The sequence below is a fragment of the Streptopelia decaocto genome (genome assembly GCF_964273445.1).
Source record: "Streptopelia decaocto genome assembly, chromosome: 9".
Taxonomy (NCBI): domain Eukaryota; kingdom Metazoa; phylum Chordata; class Aves; order Columbiformes; family Columbidae; genus Streptopelia; species Streptopelia decaocto.
The window spans coordinates 14295012-14308472 of NC_138664.1; the positions used below are offsets into that span (position 1 = coordinate 14295012).

General features: G+C 38.3%; 1 protein-coding gene across 4 annotated transcripts in view; it reads left to right on the plus strand.

Annotated features, from left to right (window-relative positions):
* MYZAP (myocardial zonula adherens protein) overlaps positions 1-13461 on the plus strand; it is a 62327-nt gene that overhangs the window by 43673 nt on the left and 5193 nt on the right. For 3 of the 4 annotated variants that reach the window (XM_082060757.1, XM_082060756.1, XM_082060755.1), the window contains 2 exons: positions 173-278; positions 13087-13170. In XM_082060757.1, coding sequence (XP_081916883.1) covers positions 173-278; positions 13087-13170 — 190 coding nt within the window. Of the gene's footprint in view, positions 1-172; positions 279-5060; positions 8841-8981; positions 9538-13086; positions 13171-13461 lie in introns of those variants that run through there. The other variant, XR_014184837.1, reaches the window with a different exon arrangement.

A 13461-nucleotide genomic window follows, 5' to 3' on the forward strand; every position in this document is an offset into this window, starting at 1 on the left:
AGACTACCACGAAAATGTACTTAGTACAAATTGATATCTGTCAGTGGAATTTGACTTGCCTACCTCTTGACTCAGTCTTCCCGATTTATGGTGTGATTGTGAGGGTTGTTCTTGTTTTGTTTATACTACATAGGTCCCCACTGATATGCCTAATTCTTCCGTGTTCTGCTAGGTCACAGCATTTGGAGGAGGTAGCAGCTAACCTAAGAGAGCGAATCAAACATCTGGATGATATGGTCCACTGCCAACAGAAGAAAGTCAAGCACATGGTTGAGGAGGTGAGATCTAGTAAAACACCTCAGAGTCTTTGGGGAACACTGGTTCTTCTAGTACATAATCCACAGAGAGCTCTGGTCTGTGTGCAATTTCCTTATGCCTCTTTGGTGACAATCACAGTGGAAGATGAGTTAAGCATCTGGAGCTAGTGGAGCAGGAAGACCAGGTGAAAGCCGTTTAATCCAGTGGCTGTGGTTTATATACTGTGATCTTTAGGCTGACCCTAGTTCTGGAACTCTTTGTGGTGGTCCAGGAAATACAACATAAGTTGAAGCATTCAGGGGGTAATTGCAGAAACAGTGCAGACTAGTCATTGAGCGTCTCCCTCCTGTACAGAAAGGGAAGGCAATAACTGCCCTTTTTTTTTTTTTTTTTTTTTATGTGGTTCCTCACAGAAACAGAGGGGCAAATACAGCTTTTCACCACTCATCTTTTTTACCCTGGTCTTGGGACATCATCTTGGCTGAAACAATTTCCTGTAAGATTTTAAGTGGCTTTCTGCTGGACAGCTGCTTTAAGTTACAGGCCACATACGTACCAAGAAACTGTTTTGCAGCCAGAAGGCTGTGATTGCAAACATTTCTGTTTCTCTAAGTGGATGAATGACATGGGAAATAGGTAAATTAAGTTTAAATTGGAGCTTTACAAAGCAGACTGACAGCACAATTACACTAAGCCCTGCTATTGCACAGAGGATAGACATTCAAGAAATACCTTTTATTTGTATTTAGACATCACACATTCAGAAAACCAAATGTTTGGAAACCATTCTAACCAAAAGCATTCTTCCTGCATTCACAATGTGCTATTAAGAGGATTTCTGATTAGACATGGAGTTTTTCCATTTTTATCAAAGTGGTATATATTATATATATAGATATTTATTTACCTATATCTGTTTTGTTTTGTAAGATTCTGAGGCAGTCCTGCTGTATAATCAGATGTGTGATACTAAGTGTCTTTTACACAGAAGGATGCAAAAATATCTATCTCTGCATTAAAGTTCTTCTGTCATATCATCACTATAGAAGACTGGTATAAAGTCTTGAGGTTTTATTTCTAATGCAGCTTTCCATTTTCACTATTTTCAAGCATTACAGCAGGTAGTCTAAAGCTGAGATAACAATCTTTATACCATGGTATTCTAGTAAGGAAAACTTCTCCAATCTAATAAACTGATCCATGGAATTAATGGATTATGGGAACAATTCTTTAATCTGTTTTTTATCTCTGTAAACCCACCGTCATATTATGAGCTTTTTTGCTTTAACCAAAAGTTCTAAAGGACTTGTCACTTTGTTATAGATGTGGCAACCCAGACAATTCTAGTAATATAAGAGAGGAAGATGGCCTAAACTTTGCCCTTTATTTCTAAATGTATTTTAAACTGCTTGATGTAACTTGACCTCTAGTGGGCTGCATTGGTGTAACAAATACTTTTGGTTCCATTGGGTGTTTTGGCAAAAACATGTATAAAGCTTGGGACAGTGATTATTATTTCATAAATATTAGGTTCAATAGGTGAGTTTATCCTGGTGATTCCTTATAATGTATCTGCTGGTGTCTTATATACACAGAAAGCCCTTCTAGACTTTCTGGTTACTGTATTTAACAAATAGAATGTCAGATAACCAAGTTACTACTTAGCAGTCAAATATGCCTACTTTTAATTGATGTCTGAATACCTGCATTTCAAAATCAATTAAATCTCTGTACAAATCCTTGACTGCCATGCAGCCACAGGGAGTATATTTTTGTTCTCTCCTTTAGTCCTTTTGTGATTCAGTTTTTCTTTTAATTCACTTTCCTTGAGTGAACTAAAGACTCCTGTAACAGAGGTTTAATAGGTCACATGGTACCAAATACATTAGGCACTTAAATTTTTTTAAATTTTGTGCTATCCATGGTTTGTGTTTGTACTGTGTTTGAGGAAATACCTACAATATAGTTGGCATGCACTGTTTTAAACTGGACTCTTTTAATTAAAAGATAGTTTTAATTAAAGGCAGTTTTAATAGTACAGAGAAGAGTAGCTGTCCACCGTGGAGGCAGATAAAAAGCATTTCAGATGTGTATGCCCTGAGCTATCCACAGATGTTGTATTTTTCATGATTTTGTGCTCTTCTCTACATAAATATTAGAAAAGCAATAGTATTAGGAAACTACTTTTAGGCTCACTTTAAGCAACACTTACTAACAGTGCTGTAGAAGCTGAGAAAGCAGCAACAAAAATACTTAAAAGGTAGGCTGTGGAAAAGGAATGCTATCTGAAAGGCCTGTGCTGGAGTTAGGAATATCTCTGAAAGTGTCATGAAAACCCGCCATATTATGTGTTATTGCAATACTTTCATGGCTGGTATCTGTAAATTAACATTCCATCTTAGAGTTTATGAGGGTATTATAATAATCAATATCTTGCATTTAAATAATAGAATTGAGAAAGAAAGAAAGAAAGATCAAAGCAGCTAGAAAGCCTGCTTTCTGAAAAGCTTACCTTCTCTGTCGCCTGACAATAAATGAGAACAGGCTAACATGGGAAACTCAGAAGAGAAGTGAAAAGAAAGTAAATATTCAAAATTATCAGCAGTTCTTTTGTTAGAAGCTGAAACAAAGCTACTGCATGAACTAGGTGAGAATGATGGCTAAGCCTATGCTTGCTTGACTACAGGATGACCTTTATTTATTATTAGTTTTGGAATATTTGAACATAGATCTGAAGTATAAATGAGGAGTTTATTCTTTCAGTGTAAACCACAGCGGGTTTATGCTGTTATCAACTCCAATTAAGACAAAGTGCAACTACAGAAATGAACATCATTTCAAAGGGATGCTGAACAAACAAGAGATGCCACTTCAAACTCATATGGAGAACTTTCAAAATTGGATGAGTACTGAGATGAATCTGCTGGATGAAAAATCACAAAACAGATTGCTCTTCAGGCCTTTTTAGGGAAAGATGATGGCTTATCAAGTGACAGATGCAAGACATTTACAAAGAACAGCAAGCAGTCAGGAGGACATGAAAGAGAAGCTTTATGGTCGAGTTTTGTGATGCAGTAGGCAGCTCCAACACCTCCAGTGCTAGTTTGGTGGTATTCAAAAATTTGTTAGGAGGTCAATCCTAATCCAGGCATGCATGAAAGGAGATGCTGGCAGAGAAGCACCAAATGTAGGAGGCCATGGATGAAAAGAGTATTAAAGCCTTCCTTTTCACGGGACCCATCCTGTTGGTACTGAATGCAGTAGATATGTGACCTGTGGAACTGAACCCAGGCAGAGAAGGAAAATCACAGTTCAGTGTGCTTATATCCTTAGCAAAGGAATAATTTGCTCATATTTTTTTCTCAGAAAATAAATCCTTCCATCGCAGGCATCAATAGAAACTTTTCCAACCTGACCTAGTCCGACCAGTCATAAATTAAATAGGAGCATTGAAAGTAACTTTCAGAAGAAAACAAATGGAAGAAATAAAATGAAGTTTCCTGGAGTCGGATCTTCAACATCTCTGAGTGTTAGATCCCACACATGCCTGTTTTTCAGCCCCATAGGGCTTCTCTGCTGTGAGAACCAAGATTGCAGCCCACTAGAGCACCAGCTGAGCAGAAAGTTATCCTGCATACTCCTAAAGTCTCATATTCTTGTTAGAGAGAGATTGCAGATGATTTAAGGCTGACAGATTTATCCCTGTATTGAACTCGTTTGTTAAATGAATCTATTTGTTCCCATCTTATTGCAGTACATATTACACATAGTGCTGGCTGTTGAAAGTGCAGGACCTGCATTTGGCAGGTGTGTAGAAACCCAGCCCTTTGTCACAGTATTCGTACACAGCAAGCTTTCAAAAAAGGAGTAAGAGACAGATGGGCGGAGTGGGGCACCCAGAGCTCAGTGCTGAGATCAGTGAACATTGATATTGGTAGACTCGATTGGCTTGTGTGTGTGTTTTGGGTTGTGTGTGGTGTTTTGTGTGTGTGTTTGTTTGGGGGTTTTGTTTGTTTGTTGTTTGTTTTGGTAATTTTTTTTGTTGTTCTTTGTTTTAATCCTTACCCTTGTAGCCATCTTAAAGTATGGCTGGGCAGAGAGAGACTTTAAAAGACAAGCCAGAAAAAAGCCAGTTCGATGAGAGGAAGAATTTGCAGAGAGACTCACAGTGTGAAAGGTGGAAGCATACAGACTTCAGGGCCTTCCACTAAGCAGTTTCCAATGCAGAGATGGAACTGGGCAGGCAGATGCAGGCACAGAGGTGCTATGAGAGGGCATGGGAAGCTGCTACCACATTGTTTCTTGCAGGGTTGAAATTACTGTTGTTCTGCGAGAGGGGGGAAAGCTTGTTTTTAAGGTTAGCCATTTAATATGGTCAGTGAGCTTATCCTGTCTGTGCCAGTGTACAAGATAGTAGAGAGTTTAGTGTAAGATACAGCTAAAAGTCTTCAAATGAAATACAAAACATTGATTTTTAAATCAGTGACAAAAGTATTTCCTGGCTTGATTTCAATTTCAAATGCGGAGAGATTTAAGAGAGCTTTAGTTTAGAAGTTTTGCAACTGGCATTGAAATGGTTTGCAGTTTCACGGTACAATAGGCTTATTTTATATGTAATATTGTTTCATTGTTGAGAAGAAGGAGAAGGAAAGAAATAAGCATGGCAAGTGAGTTGATGCAGATTTAGGGAGCTGTTCTGAAGGGCACTGAGAAAAGGATATGTGATTCCGTGCCAATAAATTATCTACAGAACTCAGATTTCACATGAAATTCCCCTAACTACTGAATTGAACTGTCTCTAGGTCATGGCCCATGAGCTGTTCTCCAGCTTTAGTCTCAGATTCGTTGGATAATAAATGGTGACCAGACACAAGCGAGAAGCTGTATCCTGTTCTGTTGTGGAAGATACTTGCATGAAAGGACAAAGTGCAAATGAGCAAATGATATCCCAAATACAGAAGATGCTTTGTATTGCACGAATGGGGAATAAAGAAGAAATTTTCCCACCAAAGGCTTACTAACCATCTGAAAAGTTCTGTGTCAAGATACTCTGACTCCAGATATATAGCCAAATATCTCAGTTGTAGTGTGCAAGTACAGTTTCAATTTTAGGTCAAGTTAAAGAAGCCACACAGAAGCATAGAAGATGAGAAGATGGAATTACCAGCCACAGACGGAAGCCGAATTTTTACTTACCAAAATCTGCATTGCCTAGTACCTACTGTAAAAACAAAGCAACAACAACAACAAAACAGCGGATGTAGAAAGAGAAAGCCGCCTTGGGAGCTTGTAGGAGGAAGATAAATGGCAGCACATAAATAACTCACCACCCCCCCATTGGAGCATTTGGCATGCCTCAGTGGACTTGAGCAATGCCATCCATTGCTTATCTATTGGCACAAGTAGAATTGCTGCTGCTGTTTGGTATGAGTGTTTGTATGTGCATAGCATCAGCTCTTTCAGCTGGGAATTGCCTGGCCAAGTCATTAATTAGCAAACTCACACATTACTAAGGTAGCTTTTAATAAGGTAGGTTGAACTGTTAGACAATATGCCAAATTTTATAACTCATTAGGACATCTAGGCCCTGCGAGTCTGCATTAGCAATACACGTACATCAAAGAGTGGTGTCATGTGGTCATACAACTCGTTAGTTTAGGAAGGTCTCTAAGTTGCTGTATTAACTTAATCAGTTCTTACTTTTTCTTTAAATACAAGTTTTAAAATACAAAAAGTATTGAGGGGTTGCTCAAGTGATTTAAGGAGGACTAAAAGGCAAAGGTACTCACTCCTACTTACTGTATTATGTTCCCTGAAAAAATGTCAGCACTCTTGTCTAGCCTCTGATAAATACGACTTAAGGTCCAGTGAAATACTGGACTGAGCAAAATCTTGTTCTCCTTGTACAGCAAGTACCTCTGAGAATTCAGGCTGCTGTTGCAACGTCTTGTCTGTCTTGTTTTGTATCATATAGGATGTGTTTGTCCTGTGTTTAGTCATATTAATGACCAGTTTGTTCATGTCTCTGTATCAGTGTTACAGATGCCCAATCTATTACTGGTAGATGAATAAGAAAAATACATGATACTTGAATAATATATAATACTTAAATATATTAACACTGTCATGTTCTGATAAATATTTTAAACTAATGGATTATAATATCAAGTAGTAAATGTTGACTGAGTTTACCTAACAGCTGGTTCTGTTCCAATCCAATAGATCACTGTATTTTTCAAGCTTTCAGAACTGTGTCTGAGTACACAGAATAAAGTTTGCTGATTCAGACTTTCTTTATAAAGGCTCTACATTTGAAAACAACTTTAATTCTCTCTTAAGATGCTTTTTCCTTCTACTTTAATTACTTTGCAATTCTGTTGACTTTCGTTCAAATATCACTACTCGCATCTCTTTGTTTAGAGACTCATTCTTTTAGATCTCACAGTTCTCCTCTTGGCTGTTCTTGGGTGTTCTATCCATGAGATCAATTTAATGCTGTTGACTCAAAGATCTAGCTTTCCGTCTTACTGAAGCAAAGTTTAGTTGTGTGGTGGAGCAAGAGACATTCAGAAGTGCAGCTCTTCCTAGAAAGTATTTACACGGTCCATTCAAGTATAATAGCATGACAATTTTGTTTGGTATTTAAGGAGATGTATTGGAGACTCTGTGCAAGTGCAATAGTGAGAAACAGATCTTCATTGATGGGATGGACAAGAAGGACTGAATTTTCTGGGGGTTGCTACAAGATAAGGTGACAATCTGGAAGCTGAGGGAGTTTGAGAGAAATGACCTCAAGGTTTTGGAAGGAGGCAAAAGCGTAGAGGTGGTAACAGCAAGAGGGCTGACTCAAGTAGGAGAGAGCTTGAAAAGAAGTGCTGTGGCCATATTCATGCTGAGCCACTGGAGAAATTCAGGATGATTTACTTTGCATGTGCTGATGCAGATCATTAGAAATTGCAATGTGCCTGTGAAATGCAAGCTGCACACCCAACACAATCTGCAGGGAACTTCAGGGATCCTGCCATGATGGGGAGAGATCAGGTGCCCTTGCTGTGTCCAACAGCCAAATTCCAGGGATTACAGTGGGGTGGCTGAAGGGCTGAGCTCACGTGCACCCCCCGCACTGGCCCGTCACCAGGCGCAGAGCTCCTGAGCAGCGTGTGTGTGCTGAGTGAATGGGGCAGGGAGTTCACCTCTCCTGTGACAGCGCTGCGGGGAACACGCTCTGCTCCCCAGCCCCTGGGGCGGCCTCAGAGCACATGATGCCCCCTCAGTTGCTGGCAGACCACATAAATTACAAACTGTAGCTTGGGCCTTGTAGCTCTTCCCTTCCCAGTTTTGGAATAGTCAGATGTCTTCCAGTAGGAGAAGGGAAAGCAGGAACAACTAATACACTGGGGTGGTGGACATAAGAAAGAATGAAATTATAGGAAAAAGGGTGATGATGTGGCCCAGGGTTGCTAAGTTCACATTTTTACTATTAGCAGAGCTGTTTTGAAAGGAATGAGTGGGTCATTACTAAGTAGGTTGCCAGTTTTATTTGACTGCTTAACATGGATGTGAAGATTGTAGAAATACTGGTAGAAACGTGGAGGGAAAAGAACGGCTAGTCAGTCTGACAGTGTAAGTCAGGTCAAGAGATAAGTGCTAGGGAAATTCTATCTAGGCACCTCAGAGGAGAGGCTGAAGGATGTACCTGAATAGTGCTTGTAGAAAATGATGGAGAAATCTGAGAGTAGTGGTGCGAAAGCCAGATTTGGGAGCAAGTTGCTGAGTTTGCAGTGAGCTGAAATGCTGACGTCTGCAGACACAGCAAGGATGAGGTGGATTATAGGCCTTGTGCACTGAGCAAAGAAAACGTAGGAACATGTTGGTGATAATTTTGTCCTGGAGTCAGTCCAGAAGTTACTCAGATCCAAGAACCACTCCATGGAAGCTGAGAGTCTTTGGCTTGCACTGATTCCTTCTTATCCCTAAATGCTTCTGGCCATGACTTAGGCCCTCAGTTCGGTATTGTGTTTGACCTACCTTGCTTCTCCTTTCCTTCTTCATACCTTATATTCAACCAAAAGTCAAAATCTATTGCCCTGTCACCTGCTAGTTTTCTTCTTGCTTTACGCAGCTCCTTGAAACAAAGACACTGTCAAGACTTGGGTTTGTGCAATACATGTTTGTGGTGCTGTGTTATGATCTTATTTTAGTTTGCCATAACTAAAATTTTATGGAAAAATCAAAGTGACGTTAAGTAGTAAGGCAGTATGATCCAGTGTTCTTGTTACATTCCTCTCTCAAAGGAAACTGTCACTTCTGCTTTATGCAATTGGACTTTTATAAATGTATTGAATTAAGGTTGCATTTTATTTAATATAGTAATATATTAATATAATCCCCTAAAGTTGTCCCTGTTTTTCCTGGTTTCCTGTGACATATCCCCTCAAGGGTTAATCAAATCAGGTTTGCTGACTGCTAATGGCATAAAGTGGTGTGTACTCAAGTCCTTACTCAGTAAATAAACTTTTTTGTAGTAAACTACTGTGGTGGGATGTGTCATTCATGTCAGGCCTGTGGGGAGGTTTAAAGGTGTGTCACAACTTTGGAGGTTGTTTCAGCCCTCAGACTGAAGTAGCTGCTGAGACAACTAGTTGGCCACATGTCTGGGGTGCAGCATGGGGAGTCACACAGGTACCCTGCGATGTTCTGGCCCTGCTGTCCTTCTGCAGCAGCCTCAAAAGGTCACTGCTGCACCTGGGGAGCACGGACCACAGGACTCCTTTCCTGGAGCTGAAACAGCCTCTCGGTTTAGCCACTGCTGGATTTATTTCTCCTGAAATGTATTTGGTCTGCGTGGCTGTGTCTTTGAGTTCACGATGTTCTGAAGATCCACCAAAAGGTTTTATATGTTACCCAATTCACAGCCTTACTGTATCTGTAATCTGCATGGTCTAATTATTCCATCCTGTCATTCTGTTTTACTGCTAGAGTAAGTCTCTGTGTGTATGGTGATATAGTACCACATTTTCTCTTTCCCATACTGTAGAAGAGAAGGTGTATTTTAAAATTCTGGCATAATTTTTCAGAGGGACAAAGTAGATCGGTTTAATGGGTTCTGAATGATACTATGTAAACATGTTAGAAGGAGTAATGTTGTGTACCACTCAGTCTGCCAGTCCCCAGAAGATTCTCAGAAAAAAACCCCAACCCAACCCAAACCAAAACACACACCAAAAAAAACCCCACCACACACAAAAAACCCCAACCAACCAAACCAAACCAACCAAACCAACCAAACAAAAAAGAAAAGAAAAAAAAAAACACCAACAAAAAAACCCCAACCAAACCAAAAGCAGAAACATTCCTGCCAAATTACAAATTGTCTTTTTGGAGTTCAGGTTTGTGTTTGGGAAGGGGAGGAAGCTGTTTATCAAGGTCCTTCTTATTGTATTCTCTGTTAGATTTCAAGGTGTCTGTGATGTTATTTTTGCCTTCAGCTATTCTAGTTAAAATAACTCAAAAACATGCTTAGGGAGCTTGTGTCTCTTCTGTAGCAAATGTGAAGAATAAGCAAATATAAGTTTAATTTTTAACTTTCACTAAATCTATTTGTATATGATACATAATGGTTACCATAATGGTTACCATCACAGTTTATTTCACATCTTAAAACATTTGTATCATAGAGTGAATGTAATTTAAGGTAAATGTCTTTGAAACACAAGAGTTTGGTCTTGCTTTTGGATAATACTAATTCGGTCACTTATTTAGAAACAGAAATATTTTGTGTTTGATGTAAAAACCAGAATAGGCAGCTGATGAGGCATATTATCTTCAATAACAAGACTGGGTATTTGTCAGGGCAAAACCCTCCCCTGATCAGATATCTGTTCTTGGCTTCAGTCATCTTGTGTCATACTGATTACTGGTGTTAAAGTTATTTCCTTGTATGCATAGTAGGAGAACAGAATCTTGATAGAGAAGACCCACTTGGAAGTCCTAAAATAAGAGTTTATCTTTTCTGAAGCTTAATTTATTGGCAGGACTGAAGCTATTGAACCAGTGAAGATAGACCTGACTTAATTTAGTTGTCCTATTAAACAAAATTGTAATTAAATATGAAGATCAAAATATGTTCTACGATTTTCTGAAAATGCTACCACCTTTGTGTTTCTGTGATTTGAAAACTGAAATTATAATAGTTTTAGATGTCATGAGTAGTTTTTACATGCACTTTAAAGTAAAAGAAACAAGGAAAAAAGAAATAACCTTATTTTAAGAAAGATGGATGGTGGTAGCACTCACATTCTGTAACTGCTCAGCTGAAAATGCTGTATAGAGTTTACATTTTAGCTTTTCCAAGTAATAACTGATCGTTCTGTCAATGTGATGTAATAACTGATGGAGGCTAAATTAAAATTGAGTTGGTTTTATAACTTTTCATTGTTTTGTTTAAATGGTGTATTTGTTTTCCTTCATTTTTTTCATAGTTCTGTATGTTTGGGCTGAAATGTTTCCTAATACCAAGTAGTAAACTTTTGGGAGAGTGATTGTACTACTGTTGGTTTGATTATTGTACCCCTGAGTATTTTATCATTCTCTTTTAGCAGGTTGTGAATATTTGTATTAATCATTGTTTCCAGACATGCTGAATAGTTTCACACTGGTGATTTTGAGTTTTTATTTTTCACAAAATTAATTTTAAGATAAAGAGTTAAAAAGTGACAGGTGAGAGGGCATGGGAAATGTGACCCAAGTATTTAGAATTGGTCTTTCTTGCATATCAACATAACATAATGACTGCCAGGAAAATTAATGTATCCGAGTTTTCCTCAATTTCAGTTTGGCTGTTCTACACAATTATTTCAGTTTAGTAAAAGTCCTCTGAATTTTTTACTAATAAATAGTTTTTACTTTTTTCCTTAAAATTGTATCAGTGAAGCCCACAGCCAATCAATAACCTGGCAAAATAAAGCTACTTCACTTAATGTGCAGTTTTATAGAAAATACATGTTTTTTATTATACCTAGGTATTTTTATAGTTTTCTTGTGATAAAAAAAAGCTATAGGCATAAATCTGGGCTTTTTTTTCACTGTTGGCATATTGCCCGAGAATGTGAAGGAATGTGTGGGATACACACTTTTCTAGTGCTGTAATGGCAGTTTGAATATCTTTCTTCCCTCATCTACCATAGCTGTAAGGGGTGCGCTTTTTTATACATACAGTAATGAAGACTTTACTAGAAGCAGAGCATGGCAGATTCTGGCATTTCATTTGTGACGTGGCCTATCCATTTACTAGCTTGGTTTACTTCTGATTCTGCTTTCATGCTTAAGATCAGAAACTTTTTAGATCTTTAATGAATTGTGGAGACGATTGCCTTAGAGAACGCACTGCTTGGTTTTTGACTTTCTTGTTGTCTGACCTAAAATGGCTTGTTGAAGAAAGATGGATTGAAATTAAATTGGAAAAATTACTCACCTGACACCATTTAACACTTAGAACAAAAAGATTATCTGCTATCAGCTTTCATTGCTGTTGCTGGAGGACAAGAATCAGCAGAGGACACAGTGGGAAATCCTTCCTCTCCCAGTTCCTACACACAAACATGATGCAGAGTCCCTCTTCTCCCTCAAACTGGTCCCTCGAAGTACTTCTGATTATTCTCCTTAGAAATATTTGTAACGCTGCTTTGTGCATCTGAAGTAGACTGTAACTAGGAAGCACCTTGTCTTCTGTGCCTGTGATGTGGTGTGTGTCTGCAGCCGTCTGTGAGTAATGACCTGGACTGGCTCCGAGGGAATCAGGAACAATTATATTTGTTATTAAGCTGTTGTTTTGTTATGCTCTTTTTATTAGCCACTATTTTAGTAGGTGTGGTCAGCAGGGGTTGAGAGAGAATAACAAGTGACTTTTTCCTTTGGTTCAAGGAGAAAATTTGTTTTGTTTGCACAAGATGCTATTGTGTCCTAAATGCAGTCAGCCGAAAGGAACTCACCTCTGTGCCAAGCAATGAGTCTCTTAGACTATTGCTGATAACACTGTGAGCCTCACACAGCAAATCTTGCTATAAGCAAAGGGTTCAAAAGAATGGAAGAGGAAAACTGTAGCTTTAGGAGGTTTAGAAAGACGTTTCCACACAATCAGAAGAGCTTTGGGCCAGCAGCAAGCGATTCGTATACAATCGCATTTTCTCTGGTCATACCTGCTGGTAGCAGGGAAGGATTTAATGCAAAAGTTCCTGTGTGGCTCTATGAGCAGCAGAAATCCCAGAATATAACGAAGATGGTCTTCTGTCCCATGTACAACAGTATGAATGCAATGCTTCTGGTGCAGCTAACTTTATTTTAATTTTCATGAATGTTTGTAAATAACTCCTTTCCATTCCCTAAGTATAAAATGAAAATGCACTTTTTTTTTCCAAGAGTCTGGTATGCCAGGAAATAACTGAACAAATCAGACCTTCAAGAAACTAGCAAATGTGCAACATATTTTTGGGTGTAGTTAAAACTGACTAGAGCAAATGGCCTTTGAATCAGAGATGGAGTTTTCCATAGGTTGCTTTGTTACGTGACAATGTCTGAATTTCAGTTCTCTTTCAAGAAGGATACAGATTCTTAAAAGCCATGTTAGTATATGTGTATCGTCTTTATATAGAAGATCCTAATTGTATGGGATGGTAGCTAATCCATGGATTAAAGCATCTTACAAATATGTACACATATTCAGTTGTTGCTGGACAATAAAATTAAACATATTTTCTTCCTGTGGTATCTAGGTCTTTTTCCTCCTCTTCGCATTCCCATTAGACTAAATGTCTTTATTTTTCTTCACAGATTGAAATGCTAAAGAAGAAAGTGAAAGAAAAGGAATTATTTATAATACAGCTTCTAGAAAAAATTTCCTTCTTAGAATGTGAGGTAAGGTATTACCTTTTGAGTTTATATTATTGTGATTATTTTATGAAACCAAATAAAATTTGAACCAGTGTCACCTGATGTTATCTGGATGCATATTTACTACATGTATTGGCTGTTCTTCAGTATGGTAATCAAAGTTATGACACCAGTCACATGAGGAATGTATGTAATACAAAGTCTCAATATTCATGCTAAGTGTCTTAACATACAATTTTATAACAGTACTATAACTACCTAAAACAGAAGCCTCTGAATAAAACTGTTAGTTTAATTTTTTTTTCCCCCAAATGA